Source organism: Giraffa tippelskirchi, chromosome 5, assembly GCF_054371585.1.
Source record: "Giraffa tippelskirchi isolate mGirTip1 chromosome 5, T2T-mGirTip1v1.2.pri, whole genome shotgun sequence".
NCBI classification, from domain to species: domain Eukaryota; kingdom Metazoa; phylum Chordata; class Mammalia; order Artiodactyla; family Giraffidae; genus Giraffa; species Giraffa tippelskirchi.
Window position 1 is genome coordinate 123,937,772 of NC_137279.1, and position 27,301 is coordinate 123,965,072.

At 35.4% G+C, this 27,301-nt stretch overlaps 1 protein-coding gene and 1 pseudogene across 4 annotated transcripts in view; both read left to right on the forward strand.

Annotated features, from left to right (window-relative positions):
- The window catches only part of DPYD (dihydropyrimidine dehydrogenase), a 913,720-nt gene that overhangs the window by 371,352 nt on the left and 515,067 nt on the right, over positions 1–27,301 (forward strand). For all 4 annotated transcript variants that reach the window (XR_014054766.1, XR_014054765.1, XM_081493632.1 and 1 more), the window contains exons 9-11: positions 5,958–6,065; positions 7,786–7,955; positions 24,643–24,853. Coding sequence is in view for 2 of the 4 variants with exons in the window: in XM_081493632.1 (XP_081349758.1) it covers positions 5,958–6,065; positions 7,786–7,955; positions 24,643–24,853 (489 nt within the window). In the remaining 2 variants the exon portion in view is untranslated. The remainder of the gene's footprint in view (positions 1–5,957; positions 6,066–7,785; positions 7,956–24,642; positions 24,854–27,301) is intronic.
- Positions 16,174–17,642, forward strand: LOC145507843 (DNA repair protein XRCC1 pseudogene; annotated as a pseudogene).

Below are 27,301 nucleotides of genomic sequence, written 5' to 3' on the forward strand. Positions count from 1 at the left end.
TTTACAAATGATAGAAATAAGTAAGTTGACGTTAAGATACTTTAAAAAGATTTAATAAACAAAAATAAAACCAGTGGTTACACAGGGACATTTCTTACAGAGGCACAGGTGCATAGCTGTGGTAGATAGTTTAGCGTCTGTTAGAATGTGTTTAATGAATCCATGTTTAATCTTCACATGTTATTGTTCTTCCTAATGCAGCCCTGTTCCCCGAACCAGGCTTAGCAGTGAGGACTGAGATCACACAACATGCTTTCTTCTTTGAGAAGAAAACAAGGTCTCAGATACAGAAGTACTTGGTAAAGTGAAACATTTTAGGACATTTACCATCAGCTACATTTTGCTGTGTGCAGCCAGTAAACTTGAGAGTAGGACATAGTCAGTGGGATTTTATGTGTCTATTAAAATCTTCTTATTAAAAAAGCTCTTGTGTGAAATAACAGGACTTGATGAACCTGCCAAGGCAGTTCAGTAAACTAGAGTATTGCCTTTTCTCGTAAATCACTCTTTTGCCAGATACCTGAGGCAGTCTCACAGTGTTCTATGCTGTCTTCTCCACTTCTGTGGGATGTGTGAGGCTGTCTCCAGTGACAGGTCTATCTGGTCACCATCTTTCCCATGATAGCTTAGCTGTCATTCGAATGAGAGGCATCACATTAATGCTCGCTCAAATCAATTAACACTGAATAAGGGACCCAGTGAAGTAACACATGCAGATATTACATATAAAATCTGAGAAATTCATAAACATGCCCATCCTACAATAGCTATGAAAACTCATCCTTTGAAACTTATTCCTCCTCCGTTACTTACTAGATGGTAACACGAAACAGAATATTTAATATCATGTTAATGTTCATTGAAGTTGTGTAGAACTTAATATGAGCAAAAATAATTTACTATATACCCTGCTGTTGTTTATCCTGTAGTTGTTCCAGAGGGAGGTGCTTTGGAAACAAAGCAGAGATATAGATTTCAAAGAATATCAAATCATTGAGAAATAACCAGTAGACAGCCAAGAGGAATACACTAAAGGAGGAACATATTTTGGAAAGGAATTACGCTAGAGAAAGTAATTGCAAAACAAAGGCACAGTCTAGAGAAGCAGCCAGTCTTTTCTCTCCCACTAGAGAGATACATTCTGTGTTGTATGTGTATCCATAGCTTTACAGTGAATCTTAACACATAAGTTGAATGATTAATTTAGGTATCACTTGTCATGTAGCAACACATTATAACAGGGCCTAATTATAACCTTGTATATGGCAAAGGCAGCATTTTCAAGTTAAAGCATACACACTCTACAGTCAGATCGTCCAGGTTAGAAATTGGCATTGCTACTTCCTTCTTCTATGACCTTCCACAGAGTTACTTAATCTTTATGTTCATCAGAATCCTCATATCCGCAATGCAGATAATAAAGAGTTGTCTTACAGAGTTGTTTGGAGAATTAAATGAGTTGGTATATAAAAATCACCTGCCTATAAGTCAGACACTTAAAACAGTGCCTGTAAATAATCAATACATATTAAGTCAGATTTTCTGTAACGTAAGCAAATTTTCTGTCTTTTCTTTTTTTGGAGAATTGAAATTGATAATCTTTCAGTGCTTCTTAAGAAGGTGTTTGTTTGTATAAATACATGCTGAAAAATCAAAAACTTCAGTAACTATTCTAGGGGAACAAAGAAACTATCTGGCCTTATTGAAAGACAAAGAACACTATACATATATTATACTGAGCTGTTTTGTTTGTCAAATCTTTGTCAATTTCTCTTTATTCATAAACCTCCTTCTTCCCACTGAAAGATGAATTAAAAAGTCATTTCAGTGCCATTTTGAAATCATCCTAGTATAGACACATACCTTATTTATTAATATGCCACCTACTCTCAGGGAAATCTTCCTTTGATAGATGGGTATTTGCAAGTTTCATTATCTTTCATGTTTCACTTAAGGTTGCTTCATTTTTCTTCTTTTGTAGCACTTTGTTTAAATTTGCTAAAGTTTAATACTTTAATACTTTACTTTGATTTAAGCTTTATTCTTTCCTTGCCACAAGATGTGGAATTTGAAAAAAAAAAAAATAGAAAGTACCAAATAATAACCCTATCTTAATAGCTGATCTTTATTGAGCATTCACTATGTACTAGGTCCCAATGCTTTATAGATAGACAGATATTCCTTTAAATCTCACATCTATGAGAGAATATAATTATTATTCCTGTTTTAGAAATGCAGAGGTAGAAGATTCAGGGCTCTCTCAAATGATAAAAACTTTAGGAAATATAAGATAGAGAGAGTGGTATAATTTATTTCAAAAAATAGGCTTATGCAATTGTGGGAGCTGACAAATCTGAAAGGTCAGGCCAGCAGACAGAACTTTCTTCTTCCTTAAGGAAACAACAATTTTGTTCTTAGGACCTTTGAACTTATTGGATGAGGCCTACCCAGGTTATTGAAGTAATCTCCTTTACTTAAAATCAAGTGATTATAGATATTAGCTACATCTATAAAATGCCGTCACTGTTATACCTAGATTAGTGTTTGGTCGATAATTTGACAGGCATACTTAGCTAGCTATACATAAAACTAGCATAGAAACTTACAGAAAATTACACTCAGAAATATGGGAGAGGACAAACTCATGTCAAAGTCTGATGACAAAACCCTGTTCCTAATCACCCAGCAGCCGTCATGGTTAGCAGAGGATTAGGGTACTTCTGCCAGCTGGGTTGGACTTCCAAAGAGTCTGTGAGAAGAGGTTCAGATACATGGTCCTATTGGATGACCTGCCACCCAGGTGGGAGAGAAGGACTCCATGGACCTTGGGAATCTGAAAGTGTGCATGAACTGCTGCTGCTAAGTCGCTTCAGTCATGTCCGATTCTGTGCGACCCCCTAGACGGCAGCCCACCAGGCTCCGCCGTCCCTAGGATTCTCCAGGCAAGAATACTGGAGTGGGTTGCCGTTTCCTTCTCCAGTGCATGAAAGGGAAAAGTGAAAGTGAAGTCGCTCAGTCGTGTCCGACTCTTAGCAACCCCATGGTCTGTAGCCTACCAGGCTCCTCCGTCCATGGGATTTTCCAGGCAAGAGTACTGGGATGTGGCTAAACAGGCTGCAGAGATATAACCCAGTCATAATGATCCTGTCTAGTTACTGGCTCATTTTTCCTCTCCTCAAGCCAATATCTATAGGTCAGGATATGTAACTGGTGCCCTCCTGAACATTTACAGGGAGAATCTGAGCTAGTAAATGTTAAATTCATTACAGTGATAAATGCAGAGTGGGGTGAAAACACAGGAAACAGTCATCTTTGTCAGTGTCTGATTCAAGTGAAAAAGGGAAATTTAAATTTTACCAAAGCCTTTTTCTCATAAAATAATTCTCAAGGAGAGAAAAAAAGTCATCATCTCTGTGGGTCAGCTAGTGCACTTAATAAGAATGCCTTGCATTTCTTTATATAACAGTTATTTTAGCAGTGGGGCTATAGAAATTAAGCACAGATGTAAATCTCCATTTTGCCTTAGTCCTGGCAAATAGTGAAAAAGATCAGATTAGGAATTAGTAAAGGAATGATCTTAGACTTCGTTACCAGAAACTGTGGAATTCTTTTCCACCACTTACATTCTCTGTGCTTTGTTTTTGATCTGCCGTAAACATTTTTGCTTATCATATCACCTTGAAATTGCAAACACTTCACATTATTTTCCTTGTTGTTTATTGTTTTTTAACAGGAAAATGCGAAAATAAGTATCATAGAACATACACAATCTCTATGGTATAGTAATATAAGAGGGATGACAGGTCATTATTTAAATATATATATGTATATTTATATGTATATAAAATGATTTATGTTCCTTTGACTAATCAAATGTAGCTTAAACTACAATCATCTTAACAGCTTTTGAGAAAAATTATTTTGTCATTAGATTCTTCAAGTACTTATTCACCTCTTATTTATGTAACTGTATCCACCCCATCTCTGTCTTTCTAAAATAATTACATTAATAACCACACATTTATGTAATAGTTTCCATGTTACAAATAGACTAAAGTATATTCATCAGTGTCAGCAAATGAAGAAATAAACTTATCCTCCTTTCATTTATAGGGAAGTAAGACAAAGGCAAGTCAAATGATTTGTCTAGCTTTCTTAAATAATTAAAATAAAATAATGGTTTTAGAATAATCTAAATACAAAAGGCAAATGTTTTCGGGGAGTAAATAGGGGAGGTGATGGACAGGGAAGAAAAATGTTTGATTTAATTTGAAGGGACAGGAGTGGTTTATTGCTGGCTACAAACTCAATCCACAAGGCCCCCTTCAGTTTTCAGGTCAAATACAGTATCTACCTTATCTCACACAACAAAACTCATCCAATGCACCATGCTTTTTGCTCTTTGTGTCCACCAGCAGCTACCATTGCCCTTCATTTAACTATGAAATAAACTCCTGCTACTCTGGAATGGCCTATTGGTCGACTGAATTTTCAATAGTAAATAACAGTAAACTTAAATTTCCTCCTTATGGAATTGAGATGAAAAGCTTTCCTGTAGTGGAGTGAAAGCTATCACATTTGTTTCAATTGTGATAACATTTTAGCTGCCTATTCATATTCTTTTCAAACTGTTGGCATTTATTTCCTAATTAGTTGATACATGAATATTACAGACCATTTGGCAAATAAGAAAAAAACAAAAAACAACAGAATATCCTTAATCCCACTACCAGAAATGATAACTATTCAGATTATATTGCTTATATATGTAATATATATATTTTTTTTTTTTACAAAACTTGAATATACAATGCTTTGTGTACTGCTGGTTTATTTATAATTGTATTTTTACTGCAATCTGTTAACTGCATTTTTCAAATGTTTGTTTTAATGACTGCATTTTGTTCTATTCTCTTTCTTTTCTTAAAATAAAACTGTATTATTCATTCTGTTGGCATTTTTGTATTCCTCTATCCTTTCTTTGTCTCTGTCTTTCATTTTTTTTTTTTTACAATGACCATTTTTGTACATTAAACCTTTATTTGCATGTCTTAGTGTTTTCTTATGATAGATTCAAAACTTTTTTTTAGAAGTTGAGCACCAGTTTCTACTAAATTCCTACCAAAGGAGCATAACGAATCCCTTTTTTAACCTTGCCATATGGTGTAGTTTTCTTAAATCCTTTTCTTTTTAATAGAAGAGAAATCATATTTTATTGTTTTAACTGGCAGTTCTTATATTACTAAAGGGTTTAAGATTTTTGGTGCTTATAATCTGTATTTTGTTATCCTGTTTTTATTATCCTTTGTTTATTCTTCTATTGAGAAGAATTCATATTAAAATTGAGAAATGTCTTTATATAGAAAAGACATTTTATTTGTCAGAATAGTCTTCTAGTTAATCATGTACTATTTAATTAATGTATATTTTGAAATGTAGAAGTAGTTGAATTTTTGTAGTAAAACTCTTTTTTCATTTGAAGTCTTTTAGCCTTTTTTTCCCCTTATAACTAGCATCCATATTCAGGAACTAAATAAATACAAATCCGTATTTTCATTTGGTTTTCATGATGAATTTTTTATACTTAGCACTTTAATACCCAGAAATATTATTTTTATTTATGATATGAGGAAAGAATATAACCTGATTTCCTCTTAACACTATATGTGTGTAACCATATTTTTGTATATGTGTATATAAATGTGTGATTTATGATGGATGCTTTACATATACATCAAAACTACAAGTTATTTATCAAGTACAAAAATTATATATCAAAAGTACACTATGAGGTCTGTTACATTGTGTTATGTACACTTTTATGTTAATTTGCTTAGAATTTTTTTCTTCTAGAACCACATCATTTTAATGACTGTAGCTTTCTACTTTCTTTCTAATAGTCAGTAAGAAAAGTCACTCCTCCTGCTAATGATATTTTATAAATTTGTGTTACTTAGGTTTGCCAGAACCCAAAAAGGATCACATCTTCCAAGGCCTGACACAGGACCAGGGGTTTTACACTTCCAAAGACTTTCTGCCTCTTGTAGCCAAAAGCAGTAAAGCAGGTATCCCCAATTGTCTTCTGTTCCTTATGTTGCCTACGTTGTTGTATATATTATACAGTTATGTTAAATCCAGGCTCAGTAGGAAAATTTCCAGATCTCCTGTGCATCTTTTCATAACAGCAAGGTAAAATTTAAAAAACAATCTGATATGATTGTTAGCCATAATCACATATTTGTCCATCCTCCTAATCGAACATCATCATAAGGACTTTTCACTGTATTATATACAGGTCTAAATTGCATTATGAAAAGTTGCTCCAAAATAAGAGTGTCTTAACAAACATCAGAAGCTGTTCTTAAACGAAACTGCTGCAACTTCACTTTGGGAACTATTTTTTTTGTTTGTTTTAAAATGGGGCAAGTGATCGTATCTTCTTTTATTTGTATCCACACAAGCAGAAAGATTCAGTCCCTTCTTGAGCTACAGTTTTATGAAATTAAAGTAAAACATTTTGATGAATACCCTAATACCTAGTCTCTGTGTGATATCACTTCGCATACCACAGGAAGACCAACCAGAAGCTATGCTTGTCTTCTGCTGTGACTGGGCTAGAGTCATCCTCTTAGTGAGAAGGAGACTACAAGGTATTCCCTAAAAGCCAATAGCCAAACTCCTTAAATGTATATTTTTAAAGAATTATGAACTTAAGCTGTTCTAACATATAATTACCTACCGAAAAGATAAGAACTTACATTTATTCTCCTAAAATTGAAAAATATAAGAAACTGCCTGTCTTAGATCAATCTGCAGAATTTTACAGCTAAAGTTGTGTACTATCTTCATCCTTTTTCTTCCAAGAGAACATGATGCTTGCTAGGGAAGCAAGAATATCATAGTATACATAGCATGTATTTGAGAGTTAGAGAGGGCTAATTATGTAACCCCAAACAAAAACTTTCAAGCAAAATGATAACACTAAGTTATCTGTGGTACCATTTCAAAAATTATAGTAATTTATCTTGTCAGCAATTTTATTTAATCCAATAATACAATGCTACCTAATATATAGCAAACACCTGCCTTTTACTTTTTTAAAGAATCTTCATGTGGACATCAAATCTTCATATAAATGCTGTTGAAAAATGCTCACTTGGAGATTCACATTTTTTATTGTTCAATTTTACAAACAAAACCAGGGAAAGCAAAAAAAAGGGGGGGCAGTTTTGTTTTAACTATTTGAAGAAAATAATTCTTAGAAATTCTTCAGTTACATAAAGGGAACATACTCAGCATGTTAATTTTCAAAATTTACCAAATATAATATACAGCAGGACTACACATTAGAAATCTTATGATATCTAAAAAAAATGTCATGAAATACTGCAGATTAACCCAAATCACAAGGATCATTCTTTTCCTTCTAACAAACAACTTAATGACAGGAAGTTAAAAATACACGTCACAACTTTGACAAAGAGAGTTTTAGTTGGTTGATTCCAGCTTCTTAAGACCCAAACTCTTCAAAATATGTTATAGATATCCTTATAGAAGGGAAAAAAAAGAAGTTAAAGGTATTGACTATGAAATTACATATATGAGCATATTTTTAAAGTGGGAATAAAACTGTCTTTCAATGAAGCAGAATAATTTGATAGTGACACTCCATCCTGGAAAACTGCAAGATGCAATTTTACACTGCTTTGAGTACAAGTATCTTTTGAGCTGTCATGCAGAAATGGTTTCTCTACTTGAAAATGGGGTTTTCCTTTCATCATTCAGGAATGTGCGCCTGTCACTCTCCATTGCTATCGATACGGGGAGCCGTGATTGTACTCGGAGCTGGAGACACAGCTTTCGACTGTGCAACATCCGCTTTACGTTGTGGAGCCCGCCGAGTGTTCATCGTCTTCAGAAAAGGCTTTGTTAATATAAGAGCTGTCCCTGAGGAGGTAAAAAAAAAAGTCAGAAAATATGGAGTTTTAATGCAACAGATTTTAGAAGATATAACTGTTAATGTGCAGGATCTTAGTTTAAATCACTAGAATGTTCTTCAGATTGTGAAATGCAAATTATAAAATTTCTGGGTTACCCATAGTTGCTATTTTTTAGTACAGACATTCAAAGGAAAAGCAAATTATTTTATAACGCTGATTTGGATAAAAGGAGTTTCTTTGTCATTTCACAAGTGCTTCTTATTCTGTGTTAATATCATTGAAAGATGTGTAACAGTGGAATGTGCTAAGTCTTCCGTATCCTAACAATAGATACTCTTCCCAAAATGCATGGATATTAGGGGAATGTGGTAATTAGAGACATTACAAATTTTCTGTAAACCAAATTTACAAGCTACATTCAAAGATATATATATATATATATATATATATATATGTATATGTCATAGTCAATTCATTATGCTATGAAGCCAATAGAACAAGGGGATTGCCATTTATTTTTTAAAAGAGCTCTAATGTAAGCATTATTTAGAATTAATAATTAGTTAACTTACTAAAAATGACAGATTTAAAATCATATCATTCTTACAGGTGACTGGTGACTAATCTTGATTGAGACATCAGTTGGGTACATATACCATAGAGTTCTCAAATTTTAATGTTAAGAAAGATAATACCTTATAAAGGATATTAATTCTGAGAACAGGAACCAAATGTATTTATGGAGAGATAAATTACTCATTTTATACAAATCAGTATTATGAATTTGATTTGCTTTAGAATTCCTGAACATATTTGGAGTCTTTATACTAGGCAAGAATTATAACTGTAGTCAATAGGTAATTTGTCACATGTAGGCTAACTACATTACAGATTAATCTCACTGAAATATCAGAGTCACCACTGGTTTGTGACTTAGTTTAAAACGTCAGCTTTATTCTCCAGGGCTTTTCTCTATCCACTCTTTTTCAGGCTTTCCCCCAAATCCAAGGTGGAGATAGTCTGGTAATCCTAGGAGTTTTTTCTAGAGCACTATTTTAGGCATCATTTAGTGCAATGAGGGAGACCTGGGTTCTATCCCTGTGTTGGGAAGATCCCCTTGAGAAGGGAAAGGCTATCCACTCCAGTATTCTGGCCTGGAGAATTCCATGGACTGTATAGTCCATAGGGTCGCAAAGAATCGGACACGACTGAGCAAAAAAAAAACAAAAGTGCAATCTTACATTGGTACAAATACGGGGAAAATAGTCATACTGGAATAAAATGACTTGCTTAAGATAGGAGAAGACAGGAGCTAATGTTATTCATCTTTATATCCTCATGTATAGCATAGGACCTCAGCAAATAATAAGTACTTGAACAATTTTGAACTAAGTATTGTACATCTTTTTTTTTCTAAATCTAAAGTACCTTGAAAGTTGGAAGGGAAGACACTCCTGAATGGCAATGTCAGTTTACTTCACACTTTATATTATAGTCATCTTCCATTGGCAAGTGTCACTAGAAATGAGTGGTGGCTATTTCTTCTACATAAGTAGAAAACACACACAAACACAATGAGACCAGATAATTAATTACTTGAGAGGGTAGAAGTTTTGTTTGCTTGTTTATTTAATCAGCTTAAAGTTTATTGAGCATCCTTTGTGTATCAAGCACTGTTTTAGGCAATTGGAATACAGCAGTAAACATATCAGATAGAAAATCTTGCCCTCATGGAGCTCATACCTAGTAAGGAAAGATAATCAAGCAAGTAGATTGTCACATAAGTGTATATTGAACAGTGGTTAATGCAATGCAGGAAAAAAAAATTAAATAGGACTATAAGAAGTGTGAATTTGGGGAGAGGTTATGGTGAAAGAGAAGGTGAGATTTCCATCTTAAACAGGGTGACCCAGGAAAGCCTTTCTATTACTGACTTTTAGGCATAGAGATCTTCATCTACATTGAGGAAATGTAGACATTTGGGAGAAAAATCTTCCAGCAGATCAAGGCAAATGCATTCACCCTTGATTGAGGAAGTTTCTTGGACTTCTAGGGATAAAAAAAAAAAAAAAAAGTCAGTGTGACTGGAACCGAGTATGAGAGGATAATATGTGGCTCTATGTGATGAGGTCTTGTAAGTGTTCCAAAGGCCAGCACTTACTGAGGAAAGAAAATCCTTGAACTGTTTTGAGCAGACAAACACCAGGATCTGAGTTAAATTTGAAAAGGATGGCTCTATTGATAATTGACTAAGGGGGGATTGGGTTAGACACAGGGAGGCTATTCAGGGGCTAATTGTGAGAGTAGGCTATTAGATGCTTCCCAGGTGGCTCTGTGGTAAAGAATCTGCATGCAGTGCAGGGTATGCAGGTATGATCCCAGGGTCAGGAAGATTCCCTCCAGAAGGCAACGGCAACCAACTCCATATTCTTGCCTAGGAAATGCCATGGACAGAGGAGCCTGGTGGGAACAGTCCATGAAGTCACAAAAGAGTCAGGCACTGTTTAGCAACTAAACAACAACAAGGCTATTAGTTCATGTGACTGGTTTATAGGAAGGAAAGAATCAAACTGAGCAATGTCAGAAGGTCAAGGCTTGGTAGGATGAACTATGGTCATCAAAGTATTGGGAAGAAGCAATGAGTTGGTGGGATCGCTTGTTTTATTGCCTGCAGTAGAACTTAGTAAGCTCAACCAGATCTGGGGCTTAATTAAAACTAGAGGAACAAATGTTTGGATGTTTATTATTAGTTTACAAGAAATGAAAACATTTACATTGTCTTAAAACCCCTGGGCTGTGAGCTCTATGAGAATGATGCTATGTCATCACTTTTTTTCTTCCCCTGCCTAGCCCAATGAATGTCACATGGAAAACGTTCAATAAATAATTGTAGAATGAATTTTTTTCTGGAGAAAATAAGCATCCAGGGCTTCTAGCATTAAAAAGGCTAACACTTAGCAAGTTAGCTTAGTTGTAACAGCAAGAAGGCATATGAAGTTTCTTTTGCGAATTCTAGGCAAAAGTTTTCAGAGTTAGAGAAGGAATAATATAGCAACAGAATGTGCATGGATTTTAGGGTTGGATCACTGGCCCTGGTTATGAATTTTTCAGACTGAGGATTTTCAGTATTCGTAGAGATGACAAGTTAATACCTCTTGACCATTATTTGATTTTGTATACATCAAAGAGGCCCAGGACATGGTAGTGCTAATGCTTATGAAACTGCTAAGTCAATATCATGTATCTGCTTTAAGATAACAGATTTTGAGAGAATATCCTGAGACAAATTTTTAACCTATATAAAGAATTTAATACCAAATCTAATTTCTTTGTATTTCTTCTATTTCTCATATGCTTTCTACACCAAATGTACATAAACTTCAGTTACACTTGGTTTCTATGAAGTCAATGAAGATTGACATTTAGAGCTTTTCTCAAATATGTGTATTGTTTATTGGGCTTTGACTCTTGGATGGAATTTGGGAATAACATAATTTGTCTGTTGGTAAAAGGCCTCACTGTCAGGCATGTCAGTATGTATGTATCCAAAGCTGTGGTCTAACCCTCAAGTGTTTTTTGAAAGAGGAGGGAACTAGAGAACAATATAAAGTTTTCTCACCATTTAGTGGCAAATATAAATTACTACATAGGCCAATTAGATTTAACAAGGAATTTTTACATGGTTAATAACAAAGAACCATATAATTAGATCCAGAAATGTTTTAATCTACTAAGAAGCACTACCCAATAGATGCCGCAGTGACAAGCACATCCCACTTCACTAATCAGAGGTTTTCATACTTTAGTGTGCATCAGAATCACCTGGAGGGGCTTATTCAACACAGCTTACTGGGCCCCGTCCCAGTTTCTGATTTGGTAGGTGTGGGGTGGGCCTGAGAATTTGCATTTTTAACAAGTTCCCTGGTGACTCTGAGGCTGCTGATCCACTGCTCTAATGTATCATCAATCTAGCTTCCCGCTGTCTAATTAGAGCCATAAGCAGTGTGCTGTTTTGGGGCATTTTCCATCTTAGTTAAGGAAGCATTAATGCTGCAGAATATAAGGTTTGATGAAACGAAGATGTGGAGGCATCATCAGCATATTGATGTAATTCTGATTCCAAATGTCTTTCAGTCTCCCCTGTGGCCTCACACACATGCTAAATAGGATGCTACTGACAAACTAGCACTTCGCAGCCACGGATCCTTAGGGAAACCAGCCAATCATTCAGCACTATCCTCTAAGAAGATGAGGAAAAATCTGTTAATAATTCCCTCCAGAACTTTCTGCAAGCTTAAATAGGTGAGATTAAATTTCACAGGATAACAGAATCCCCCAAAATGCTGGTATTAAAAGCTGTTGACAGATCAGATAGAACTGCAGAAATGCTTTAGGCAGTTGGGAATCCCTAAAAGGAGGCATGAAGGTCAGGACTCAACAGACCCACTTGAGTTGATAAATTTAATGGATAAGGTTGGGGAAGGACTTTGTAGTTCTTATTAATTATTACTGAGAAGAATGCAGTACAAAATTATTTTAATAGCACAGTCCCACACACAGAGAACATACCAAGAAACATATTCGGTTTCCCAATAGCAGCAAAACATGATAGATCTTTAATTCTATTGTCTTAATTTTTGGCTGCGCTAAGTTTTTGTTGCACATGTGGCCTTTCTCTAGTCCTGGCAAGCTGGGCCAACTCTCTTGTTGTGGTGCATGGGCTTCCCATTGTGGTGGCTTCTCTTGTTGTGAAGCATGGACTCTAGGAAGTGTGGGCTCAGTAGTTGTGCATGGGTTTAGTATCCTGCGGCATGTGGGATCTTTCTGGACCAGGGATTGAACTTGTGTCCCCTGCATTGGCAGGGAGATTCTTTTTTTTGGCAGGCAGATTCTTTACCAGTGGTCCCCCAGTGAAGTCCTCTGTGATTTTTTTTTATATTTTATATTATTTTTAATTGGAGTATAATTGCAGTATTGTGATGGTTTCTGCCATATATCAGTATGAATCATCCATAGGCATACCCATGCCCACTTGCTCTTAAACCTCCCTCCCACCCCACCCCTTTAGGTTGTCATCGAGCACCAGCTTTGGGTTCCCTGCATCATGCAGCAAATTCCCAATATACATTACCTCTGTTATGTTTTATTTGGGCTCACTATTTTATTCCGCCTGTTCATTTGCCAGAATAATAACTGATTTAACTTTGACAATGCCTGTTTTCATATATTTTAGCAATACAGAAGTTCAGCTATTTTGATAATGCTGCTTTATTATTTTTAATAATAAAATAAAAGAAGCAGATTGACTAGTCTGCTAGTCAAAAATGTCTTCATCTGTTACTACAACTCTGAAAAAATGCATTTTATGTGAAAAATATATATCTTTTAATTGAATTCTTCTGGTACCACACAGCATTCCCCATTTTAGATCATTAATGTGGCATGATCTGCAGGTCTCCTCTGAAGTATTTTTAAGGCTAAATGATCATGTTAAAGCTACATCCATAGTTTCTTTCATCATCTAAATATTGCTAGCTGAACATGCATTTTCTTACCAGTAGCTAATGCTTTCTAGTTTTTATTTAGTTTTAAGAAATATGACTCTGGGACTATTTTTAGAAAATAACCTTTATAAGCTGGCAAAATTAATTTTACTTAGTTAAGGGTGATGCTTATAGCAGCTCTTCAATAGTTGGCACCTGCACATCATTTGGGCTGGTGGTCTCCATGGAAAGTAATCAGAGACCCATTAGATAGGTTAGTGATCTGAAGATACCTGCAAAGAAACAAACATGCACAGTTGTCCCTGGGCACACAAACTTAATTAACAGTAGTTAGGGACTTTCCTGGTACTACGATATTAAATATGTCTTTAATAATTTATGATAATGTGGGAATGACATTCCAAGGATCTGTATGTGTTTACCATTTTGAACAGACTGAAATTTCAGAGAATGGAATAGTCACAAAAGGAATTAACCCAAAGTTGAAGAACTTGGGTCTAGGTTATATATTTTAGTCTGATATGCCCATCTATAAAATCAATGTTATAACTATATGCTTCTAAAATTTATTCTATTCCCCAAGTTGTGTATTTTGAACATTTAAGAAAGATATGCAAATGATACAGAATGTGGACAGGAAGGCTTTATCTCTTCGTGAAATGACAGGAAGTCTGTATTGAAAATTTTGGCAATATCTATAAATACTACACTTGAAACAAGTTGCAATTAATGAGTCCCCAGTCAGTTGGTGAGGTAAAATCTGCTGCAATCAAGACATAGATATCGAAGAAGCTGACAGGTGAGATTGTCAGAATTCTACACTATATGTGATCATTCAGATAATAAGTGAAAAACAAGGACTGTAAATAGGCTAGGAGCCAAAAAACGCTTGTGCCCATTCAAGATTATATATTCTAAATGCTTATTTATTTTCAAAAATCCCAAGGGATGGCTACATCATATTTATTTAGGAATATCTGTAGAGCTAAAAACAATGTACCTTTTAAAAAGGTTTACCAACTTTCCCATGTATGTATTGATGCCATAGTTGTTCAGTCAGTAAGTCGTGTCCAACTGTTGGTGACCCCATGGACTGCAGCATGCCAGGCTTCCTTGTCCATCACTGTCTCGTGGAGTTTTATATATAATATACATTATATACACATACATACACACAGATTCATTAACAGTGCACATTTTAAACTGTTATCAATTCACTATCAAACTGATTAAACAATGGCATTTTGTTATTACTCTATTAAACTTTATGTTGTTATTACTCTATTAACTTTTATGTGAAATTTAGAAGCTCCTCTTCCATTAATAATATTCATCTCAGCTTCCCAATATCTTCTTTCCTTTTTTATAAATTGAAAATATTAAAAACTAATTTGTATAATTTTTAAAAACATATTGGTCATGCACGCAGTTTAAAAGATAAAAATAAATGAAAAGCACATATCAGTTAATACAAAAACAAAAAAGAGTCATTCTTTTTAAAAGTGATTTTTTTTTTTCTCTTAAAAAAGATAAACTCATCCTTCAAGGTCTGTTCTAAATGTCATTTTCTCTTTGAAGGCTTCTTTACCTCCATCCTAATTAGCCTCTCCCTCCTGTGAGACCTTACAGTTCTTTATGCTTCCTATATTATAACACTTATAGAGTAGTTATTACTTTATACTCATCACACAAATTAAAGTGCAATCTCCTTCAAATGGTTTGGCTCATTCAACTTGAGTTTGACTAAAAGTATAGAATAGTGCTTGATCCAAGTCAACAGATCAGTGAAGCATGTTGAATAAAGTACTTTAGGGGCATTGAAAACCTTATAGGAAGATTTTAAATGAATATAAAATATTTAAAATATGTAATTTATATTTTATACATATATATGCTTCAAAATTACTTCTGATAGCATTTGAATAAATAGTTTACTCAATTATTTATCAATATATATTAATCTAAATTTTTAAAGTTTATTTTATTACAATATCAACCTAGCATTGCACGTAGATTGAAAATGTCAATTTTCCCTGGCCTTCAAACTCTTAAAAGATAGCTGTGAATTTAGACCAAAAGAAAGAAAAAAAAAAAAAAAAGAAATTCAACCAAGCAATATATGAAATCAAAATTAAAAATCTGTAAAAAATGTAGAATCAGAGAAGATTAGCAAGTTGCACAAGACATAGGATCCTAATTTGTACAGAATTTATATGAAGAGGCATTTCAAGATTGAAGAAGGTATTACAAAGGCACCAATATAATACAGAAGGTAATCTAGTGAGACATTGCAACAATAGCTTGACTGTATTACAACAAATATTCTAACAAATATCTTGTGAGATAGTCCAACAATAGCTTGATTGTAGCAAAATCTAAGATGATTAATAAAAGCTCGTCAGATTTAAGAACATTTTGTCAGTCATAAATGAGTAATGTTTAAAAATACTCTCTTCTTTTAAAAATTATATATTTTTTAATACCCGTGCAAAGGCATTTTAAGCCTCTAAATTATGCCATGCATTGCATCTCTGGTTTTTGTAGCTTAATCATGACACAACATAGTTAAGGGGCAACTATATCCAATGTGTGTGTACAACTCTCATGTGGAGAAATGTTTCTTTCGGTTCAAGATTCTTCAATTTTAAAATCTTACAGTTAAAAGAAGCCAAATGACCCCCTGTGAGCCCTCCAAACTCAGACCTCCGTGCATCTTTTGGGTCAGGCGAAGCCCACACGACGTTGACATGCCGGAGATCCGCCTCCGCCATGTGGTGTCCTGCAGTAGCCAGGACTTGACCTACTGTGCAGAAAACCTTCTCAAGGCAGACACTTACCGTAAATGGCGGTCAGCCAAGGCGGGTGAGAAGACCACCTCTGTGGTGCTCCAGTTGGAGAAGGAGGAACAGATCCACAGCGTGGACATCGGGAATGACGGCTCGGCCTTCGTGGAGGTGCTGGTGGGCAGCTCGGCCGGAGGCGCCGGGGAGCTGAACTATGAGGTCCTTCTGGTCACCTCGTCTTTCATGTCCCCTGCCGAGAGTCGCAGTGGCTCAAACTCCAGACGCGTTCCTATCTTTGGGCCAGACAAGCTGGTGCGGCCAGCAGCAGAGAAGCGCTGGGACCGAGTCAAAATTGTCTGCAGCCAGCCCTACAGCAAGGATGCCCCCTGTAGGGCATAGCCTGAGTTTTGTACAGTTTCACAGCCCCCCAGACAAAGACGAGGCCAAGGCCTCATCCCAGAAGGTGACCAAGCTCGGCCAGTTCCGTGTGAAGGAGGAGGATGAGAGTGCCAGCTCCCTGAAACCCGGGGGCTCTCTTCTTCAGTCGTATCAACAAGGCACCCCCAGTGGCAGCCAGTGACCCGGCAGGACCCAGCTATGCAGCGGCTACACTGCAGGCCTTCAGTGCCACCTCCTTAGCCTCCCCGGTCTCCAAGGCAATAAGCAGCACCTTCAAGCCTCAAGAGTCTCCCAAAGGCAAGAGGAAGCTGGATTTGAACCAAGAAGAAAAGAAGACCCCCAGCAAACCGTCAGCTCAGCCCTCACTCAGTTCAGTTCAGTCGCTCAGTCGTGTCCGACTCTTTGCAACCCCATGAATCGCAGCACACCAGGCCTTCCTGTCCATCACCAACTCCCGGAGTCCACCCAAACCCATGTCCATCGAGTCAGCCTCACCAGGGGTCCAGGAAGATAATGACGACACTGAGGCGGAGCAGTCAGAAGGATAGGACAACCGGGCAGAAGACTCTAGGGACACCGAGGATGAGCTGAGAAGTGTGGCCGAGCATAAGGAACAAAGGCAGCCCCCTGGTCAGGAGGAGAATGGCGAGGACCCGTACACAGGATCCACAGATGAGAAAACGGACCACGAGGGACCCCCGGAGTCTCCCAATTTGCCGATTCCCGAGCTCCCAGACTTCTTCCAGGGCAAACGCTTCTTCCTTTACGGGGAGTTCCCGGGGAATGAGCGGCTGACGCTCAGCCGCTATGTCACAGCCTTCAATGGGGAGCATGAGGACTACATGAGTGAGCGGGTCCAGTTTGTGATCACCGCACAGGATTGGGACCCCAGCTTTGAGGAGGCCCTGACAGACAACCCCTCCCTGGTGTTCGTCCGCCCCTCCTGGATCTACAGTTGCAACGAGAAGCAGAAGTTACTTCCCCACCAGCTCTACGGGGTAGTGCCCCAGGCGTGAAATATGTGTGCACACAGATGCATGCATACACACACACATGCGCACGCATACACACACACCCACATGAGTTTAATAAAGGAGACTTGGCTTGGAGCAAAAAAAAAAGAAGCCAAATACTTGTAACACTATAGGAAGTACTAAAAAAGTAACCTCAACTTGTGGTTTCAGTAAACTTTCGCCTAGAAAAGAATAATTGCAGAGTTAGCTTGTATATTCCAGAGACTGGTAAGCACATCAATTGCTCTGCATTCCACCACAGACTGTGAGTCTGTTTAAGTCGAAAAGTACAAAATATATTAAGATGTTTTTAATAAAAAAAGGAGATATGATCAGGAATAGATTTTCAGAGTTTACTGTCTCTTTCTCTATCCTTCTTTGTCTCTTTGGTAACCAAAACAACCAGAAGATTGGATTGTGAAATCAAACTCACATTAGAGTTATAACTTGTATCCAGCTTTATAAATAATTTCAAGGATACAAGTAAACATGAAGTATGGGGTAAACAAGTAAAGATACAAGACTGCCATCTTGTTGCATCAGGGTATGCTTTTATCCAGAATAATGTAGTCTCTAAGTAACATTAGTAGCTCTATCACTAACACAAAATAAAGTTGTTTTAACTATAAAACATCTCCAGTTTATATGCAGATAGTCACATAGTTTACATGACTGTTTAGAGAGAGCTATGCTGCATAAATCCCAGGTTTTGTTTACCTTAGCAGTCCTAGACTAGCAGGTATGCCTAGACGAAAGCATTATAAGGATAACTGCTCTCCCACTTGAAATGCTGATTGATAGCGTGTTTCCATTAGCATGTTTACAAGGGGGTTTGACCAGGTCACTTTCTTCATTGAGATAAACTCTTTTGCCATCCTACATCTTCTCTCACCGACGGAAGATAATCTGTTTCATACCAGAGTTTCTCACTAATTCCTACTCATCTTTCAAGATTAGTTTATATTTTACATTTTTCAGGCAACCCTTTTGTGACCTGCACAACTGCTGTTTAAAATAACCCTTTTATGTGCCATTAAAACAGAATGTGTTTATATGTTATCACAAAATATAATTGCATATTTGTTTCTTTCTCTGAGATTTTTGAAAGTAGGAATTATTTTATTAACTACAGTGCCTAGCACCATTTTTGTACATAATAAGGACTTAATAAATGTTGGCAAGTTAATACATTAATAGTGTCCTTATTATGCAGTATGAATAATTTAATAGTGATGAAATAAAAGATAATATTTTCCAAGATTATCACTGGCCAATACAGACTATCAAACAATTTTGATTTGAAACATCATCTCTGAGGTCCTCATGTTCATATATTGATAGAATTGATCACTTGTTGAATGTCTAGCTGTTAGAGGATAATCTTTACAAAGAATATTGTTTCTTCACATCATTTCTCAAACTTTGGCAATTAGAATTTAATGTATGCTGGTTTTGAGTTCTGCTCATTATGGTTTATAACCTATGCTTACTTTGTCTATATGCAATCTAAAAATGAGTTGACATCATGCTTTTAATTATAGTAAATTATGTTGTTTCATAATTTCCACAGTATGATGCCTGTAATATTAATCAGACCAAATCATCACATTACATAAAGTTAATCATTAAAATGATGATCTTTATTGCATGCTATAGCACTCTATTTTTATTTTGCTTTGCATCAACCCATATTTTCCCTGAATATGGAGGTAAAAATCAAAGCTAAGAAGTGTTTTTTTTTTTTTTCTCAGACAGTATGAAAAGAAATAATGATTTATTTAACTTCAAAAATGGAAACTTATGGATGCTTTTGTCTCTAATTCCCTTGAATATTTATTGGTGGGGAAAAGGACAAGAGACGTGTATATTTGCTTGGTGTACCAGTTGTTCCTCATGAGAATAGGCTTATCAAACAAATAAATAAATAAATATGTGTGTCATGAACAGAAGTGTCCATATACTCAACTCACTGAATTGTTGATTATTAATGATCATTGGGGCTTCCCTGATGGCTCAGTGATAAAGAATCCACCTGCAATGCAGGAGATGCAGGAGATACAGGTTCGATCCCTGGGTCAGGAAGATCCCCCAGAGAAGGAAATGGCAACCCACTCCAGTATGCTTGCCTGAAGAATTCCATGGATGAGGAACCTGGTGGGCTACAGTCCACGGAGTTGTGAAGAGTCAGACATGACTGAGTGATGGAGCACACACACATTGATCATAAGCAAGCATTAGGCATTAAAAGGCACTAACACTGACATCTGTAAACCAATTATTAGCACAGGAGCCTGATTAATTTGAACAACAAAATGTTAAGACCTACTTCATGAAGTTAGACCATTGGTCACTGTGGTCCATCATAAACATGTGGCACTGAAACTGACAACTGAGAAGGAGTACCATTTGCTTTTTTATTTCACACTCACAGTATAGGATGCTCTGGTCAGGTAGCATGTCTTCTAAATGCTAAGTGTTCCTTGCTTTAGGATGAATGTTTAATAATTGTTGACTCCATTTACTACTAGTCAGTTGTCATTTTGTTAGCTTGAATATCTTTGCGGTTTTCTTATTAGTCATTCATTGTGGTAAACAAAATGTAATTCAATGTCAACTGTGTGCCAGTCATTTTATTAGATACTGATAGGGCACCTTTCATGTGGCATATTGGCTAGAAAATATCCTGATTTGCCAGGCATCTGTCCAAATGTTCATTTTCTTATACTCATCATTTCTTAAATATTCGAATGTCACGGCTGGATATTGGGGATAGAAAGTTAAGTAAGATATTCTCTTTGTGCCAGTTTACTGTCTAACAAATAAATACATTTAAATTCTATTTTAATTTTCTATCTTTGTATCTTTAGATAATGTGTTCTATGTCTCTATTATTTACTTTATGAAATAGTACTTCTTTGTTCTAAACTTACCCTTCCTTTGTATTCAAGGAGTCTCCATTAACTAATCTATAATATTGAGTTCATAAGTCCATCACCTGGTTCCTGTATTTTGTGATTATACCTCTAAACTTACTTAGACCAGGAAGCTTGGATTTCCTCTTTCCACTGAGGACAGCCTTTATCCAGCCAAACCCTTACCTTTAATTTGCCTTTGGCTAGATTCTTTCCTGTTCCAATTAGCCTTGTTTTGAAATTCAACAACTGTAGGTGTACAAAGTCTCATTCTTTCAAATATACTAAAATTTCTGTCTTTGAATAATATTGAATATCACAGGGTTTTGATTTAGCCATATCATAATTTTTAGCTAAGTTTTGTCATTTAATATTCCGTTGGTTTCTCTGAGCATCAGTTTCTCTTCTGTAGGGAAATAATACTTCTTCCCACAACAGTTTGGCTGTGAGGACAGCAAGCAGGAGAATCACTGAGGTTGTGTGATCAATCTGTAAATCATGATGATACCCACTGTGTTTTTGGCTTTTCGAGCTGCAACAGAGAGAAAATTTTGAAGCTAAATACTTAAAATAAATAACTCATATATAGATATCATATTTCCTTTGTGAAAATTAAAATGAATTATGTGTTAAGCAATTAAAAATGAATTGTGTATTGAGAACTTAAAAATAAATATAAGTATTTATTATTATTACTTTTGTATTTTCAGGCAGATTTCATAGTAATGAAGTAAATTCCTTTGTTGTCCACAAATAACTCAAAGGATATTTCACTTAACATATGGCTTCACTTACTTTGAATTTCTCATTTTCCTAATATTTCCCTATTGACTACAGTAAATCTTATTATCTCAGTTATTTTTTCAATGTAATATCAATACTTTCCAAATAATTATATATGTTCAAGTCATGTCTTTCTATCTTTTCTTTAAAAGTTATTCTCTTTTATGTAAAATTGAAAATCTAGGTATCTAATAGCAAAGTAGCAGGAAAGAGTATGATTTATGTCTGCTGCTCAAATCTTAAATGTTTGAGAGAGTAAATAACATTGTAAGTTTCAAAAGCAGAATTTTGGAATAGTCTGTTTGGGGGGCCAGTGTGTATACCTTCTGACTGCTGTGCATAATCAGATAGCGGGCACAAATACTGAATATTTGAATACAAGTTATAAAACCTGGTACATATGAAAAGTTATTATGTGAATTGAGGACATATTAAAATACAGTTTCTTCCTGTTCATAATTCTACATAGTTTTTAGACTATAGGTTTTACTTAAAAGCTATGCAAGAGTACCACTAAATCTTATTCGACCTTAATCTTACTGTAAATTCTTAAAAGTTTTGATTTGTTTGCAGTGTTCAATAACTCAGTCTAAGTTAAATGCCAAATTTGGTAAAAAGTATATAAGATTATCTACATATAATAATGTATACTATTTAAGTATTCATAGAGAAGAGTAGAAAGGAGTGAAACACAGCCTAAGCGAGTCTGAGACATGCTCCCAATATGTTCAGCCTTAGTTCGGGATTTTATTTTTGCCCTCCACAGAAAAGAGTACTATTATAAATACACATCATGTGTTGATTTACTAAAACCATAAATATTTGGCATAGTTCTCCAGTCAAGTTTGCCATTATCATTAAAATTTAGCATCACTTGACATTTTTGAAACACAATAAACTGGTTTATACTGATGAGCTATAAGACACTCCCTTATGCAAAGGTGACTAAAGTGATACAGAAAGCGTATCATAGTATGAAACTATATTTATTTTGTAATTTGAAGTATTTGAGGAATATTTTGCTTTCCAGACATCACACAGTTTTATTTTGTAGAAAGTTAAAGAGGAGTATAAGTTTTTTTGGCTTTTCCTTTTTTTTTTTTTTCCTTGCGTTTGCTGTTGAGTTACCTTTATGTTGAAGTCATAATCTTACTGCTAAGTGTTACTGAGTAGGTTGAAGAATGATTTGGGGAAAAAGTGAAATCAGAAACAGACAACTTCAAATAAATTGCATTTATTTCACCTTTTACAAGTTAAGTTTGCTTCAGGTGTTTTACATTTCTGAATTGCCTTAAGCAACACCACATACCAATTAATGTAGCTAGGTATTGTTGTCCCCTTTTTATATGTAAGGTCAAAGCGATTCACCAACTATCCCAAATAAGCAGTGGAAGTAGGTTTCAAACTGATTCAATTCCACTTATTTCTCTTTCCCTTCTAAACCATGAGCAGTTTGAGAGCCACAGTCTTGTATATTTACCACCCACAATACCTACTTATTTATTGTTTTTGCTATTGTTAATCTCTTAATTTTATAATGAAAAGGAAAAGATTGTGTGACAGTAGTTTATGGAGCTCAGTTTTCAAGCCTTCAAAACCAGTTTTCAAAAAATATCTTAATTAAGACATAGACTGAAATAGCTTCATTCCAATATATAGTAACATGTTTTTCAAATTAAAAAAGAAGTCATCATCCCTTGAAGGAGTTATTTACATATTTTTAGATTTTTATGACATTGTAATTTTCATACCATAAATATTCTGTATATCTGTTTATATGCTATGACTCTATGCTATTATGTTATGTAAAAATTTGTCTTCTCTGAGGAAAAAAGATTTGACTCCCTTAAGGGTGATACTAATCTCACTGACAATTCATGGTATAGATCAATCAAAGTTCAGAGATAGGCAGCTATAGTCTAAAATGACGTGGTTCACAAAGTGTCACTTCTGGAACAGCATCAAAGCATCACCTAGCAATTTGTTAGAAATGCAGATTCTCAGGCCTCATTCAGTCCTATAGACTTACGGGGGTAAGCCCGTGCAGTGTTTTATCAGGTCCTCTAAGGTGATTCTTATGTGCTGCAAAGATTGGAACCCCCGCTCATGGATGGAGTGCTGAGAGATGTGTCCATGGCTTCATCATAACATTGAGCAAATTACTTTTTGTCTCAGTTTTTCATTTTGTTATAGCCCAGATAATTCCTGGTTAGAAGCCTTACACATTCAGCTTTCTCAGCCTCACTTGTCAACTGAGACCCTACCTTTCTTCCATCAGGTAGGGAAAGACTGAGACTAGACACACTCACAACCTCTTCTGTGGGATGTATTACATTTCCTGCAAAAGACTAGTCAACATACTGGTTAGGATCACATTAACAAAGGCCAGGCCCCCAAAACAGTAAGTGGACAAAGAAGTGAATAAATAAATATTAACATTCTATCTTAATAGACCTCCCATTATGGGCACGAAAACAAAAACTAGGGTGTCCAATTTTATGGCAGAAACAATTATGTGAGATACATGGAATAACTGGGAGTTTGTCAAGAGGAGCATGTTTGTTTCTCTTTCTTGAAATTTTCATTTTTTTTCAAAAGCAAAAATAAATATTACTTGTTTCTTGGTTCTACAGAATTTCTCTAATCTTTTCTCTTGCCTACCATTCTAACCAGTTACTTCCAGAGACTTGCTCACCCACTTTATGGACTTTTTTCTAGTTTAGATATATGCAGCCTGGTAATAATCAGAATTTATTTTCATTAAAGGGATGATTAAAAAGAGAACTTAACCTACAGAAATAAAAGCGTAAGGAGACCATGCTATCATAGTGAGAAACGTCACACACCGCCAGCCATAGGGCACGTATGACCTAAAACTTCAGAAATAGCTTGTGATGTCATGATCTGGAGACAAGAGACACAGGTTCAGTCTCTGGGTCTGGAAAATCTCCTGGAGGAGGGCATGGCAACCCACTTCAGTATTCTTGCCTAGAGAATCCCATGGACAGAGGAACCTGGAAAGCAAAAGTCAGAGTAGCACAGAGTCGGACATGACTGAAGTGACTTAGCATGCATGCATGCTCGCCATGATCTATAAAATTCCACATGACAACTTCAATCCAAGACTATCCTGTGTCAGTGATTTACAAAATGTGAACAACTGATAACTGAATCTCAGCTTTGGTGAAAGAATAAACTTCATGTTGATTTAAACATTATAAGCTTTAGCATGAATAATTGAATTACAAATCAAATATTAAATCAAGCAGAAACATTTTCAAGTTTTCCTCTGTTCTGTTTCATTTTAGATGGAGCTTGCTAGAGAAGAAAAATGTGAATTTTTGCCTTTCTTGTCTCCACGGAAGGTTATAGTAAAAGGTGGGAGAATTGTTGCTGTGCAATTTATTCGGACAGAGCAAGATGAAACTGGAAAATGGAATGAAGATGAAGATCAGATAGTCTGTCTGAAAGCCGATGTGGTCATCAGTGCCTTTGGCTCAGTTCTGAGTGATCCTAAAGGTAGAGTGCTTGGGAGCTGAAATGTGTTATGCAATTGTCTGTTATTTTACTGCCATAATGGTTTCCAGATTTCAGGGAATTGTTTTTCACTTGAACATTCATTTCCTTCTTCTAGTATGGAATGTAAGAAATCTTGATTTGTAAGACTTAGAAATGGTATTTAATACTTACACAGAATTATTTTTAAAGTACTGGGAATTGAAAACAACATTAATCTTTCTTTCAAGCTTATAGTCAAAATACATATCCTACTTTGTAACAATGTTTGCCTTATTCCGTCTATAAAAATCAGCTTTTTCTTCAATTAGACCTAGAGTAAGAAAATGTGACAGAGAACTTGTAACAGCAAATCTTCAGTGATTCAAGCAAATTAAGATCTACTGAATAGTCAAAAATAGAATTCATGTTTACCATTATTCATGTACCAGATTATCACTAGAAACATCAAAATTGTCAAATTAGGAAGTTTGAACTTCTGTCATTTCATCTAAATGGCATAAATGGACATGCTAAGAACAAAATGCTTTGAATGAGATATGAGAAAAAGAAATATATAACATTCCAACTGAATAATAAGTCAATCAACTAAGACTATTTTGTGTTGTTTTCCCTGCATACAATGTTTTTGTGGGCCACTTTACATAAAAGCTTAGGTTCCTCTGTACCCTTCATTTTGCAAATCTTTTACCTTTTACTGCACGCTGTCAAAATGACATCTATTTTATTAACTCAAAGGAAAATAAAGAAAGGTGTTTCTCTAATTTCAAGATTCATTAGGAAAAACAGTAAGTAAAATTTCTAAACCTGATGATTCCTATAGCTTCCTACTATATCCATGCTAAAATTACATTTTGTGTCTGAAACAGAAAAAGATAATGCTTGCAAATGTGCGTTTTTATCCAATAGATAAGTAAAACGTTTAACCACTCATCAGGATATTTTATCTGCAGGACATCAAACATCTTGGTATTTGGAAACATCCAGATGTTTAATGTCATCAAGATAAATGTTTTCAAATAGTTGGATGATGGCCTGAATTTGTCACTTTTCATCTAGACATTTATGTGATATGCAGACATAGTCACAGTGTGCTTTGTTATTCATTGATGAGTTCAGGACGGAAAAAGAGAGCAACGTATAAACTGTATTCTGTTATCTAAAAAAAAGATCATAATGTTCTTACTGCTCTGTATATGACTGAAAACTGAGTAAAAATTTGAATCACTTACCTTGCAATTCTGTTGATTTTTTGTCTATCAAAAAACAATTTATCTTACCATATAAATTTATGTTCCACAACTGACAACTCTAATATTAAGAAAAATATATCTTTTCCCTAGCAAACTTAAGTTGATATGACTCAGAAAATCATAGAATACAGCTTTCCAAAGCTTATGTTGGTATGTGTGTGAAGAGTGAAAGACTTAACTTAATATTTAAAATACTGAGTAGAAGAAAAGAAAATCTGATTTACTTGTGTTTATTTGACTAAATCATTTAAAAACTTATTTGTGAATTTTGTTCCAAAATTTACTTGTATGTGTTTCTTCCAGTGCTCTATATGTTTCACCCCATATACATTAGAGAAATCAAGGAAGAAATGACTAGACCTTCCCTTTCCCTTTTTTTCCCCCTCCTCCTGACTTGAAAAACAAACTGCTTGAGAAAATTTTCCTCAAATAGAACTACTTGCTTTACGAGGACCTTCAATGTTGACATTAATGAGAGCTACTTTCCAGTTAGAGGGGAGCTGGAAGAGCTACAATGTTAAATAGCATTCACATCTCTACTGCTTTCTAAATATATTCAATACTGTTTTTTGAATGGAAAACATTTAAAAAAATGGTAGAGAGAAACATCGTTTGTGAAAAGTTGATCAAGAAGATCTTACAAGTGGTATTTAAAATCTTGACACAATAATTTCAAAGACAACTTTCATGTGCACATGTTATCAGATATAGTGAAAATCAGATTGTAGGAAGCAAGTTGTCAGTTTGCATAAGAAGAGAAGCTGTTCACGTCTCTTCTACCCTGAATCTTATCCCATCTCAATACTCCTATGATGTGATATATGTGTGATACTTTTTTGATTATTGCATATGTGGCATGATATACTTCAATATATTTACTTATAACCTCTTTCTTCAATCATCAATCTGCTTTTCTACCCTTCTTCTTCGCTCCTTCCCAAGCTCACTTTGCACAGACTCCAGTGAACTGCACACAAAACTCGGTGTAATCTTTTCACTCCTTATTCTATTTTCTGCATTTGACAGTGTTAAATATTTCTCTCTGTTTGAAAAACTCTCTTCCGCGTCACTTAACCTTTCTGAGCCTCAGCTTCTTCCTCTGTAACAAAACATGGATAATAATACATACTCTTTCTACCTCTCAGGATGGTTGTCAGAATTAAAATGAAATAATGTGAAAGTGCTTTGGAATTGTAAC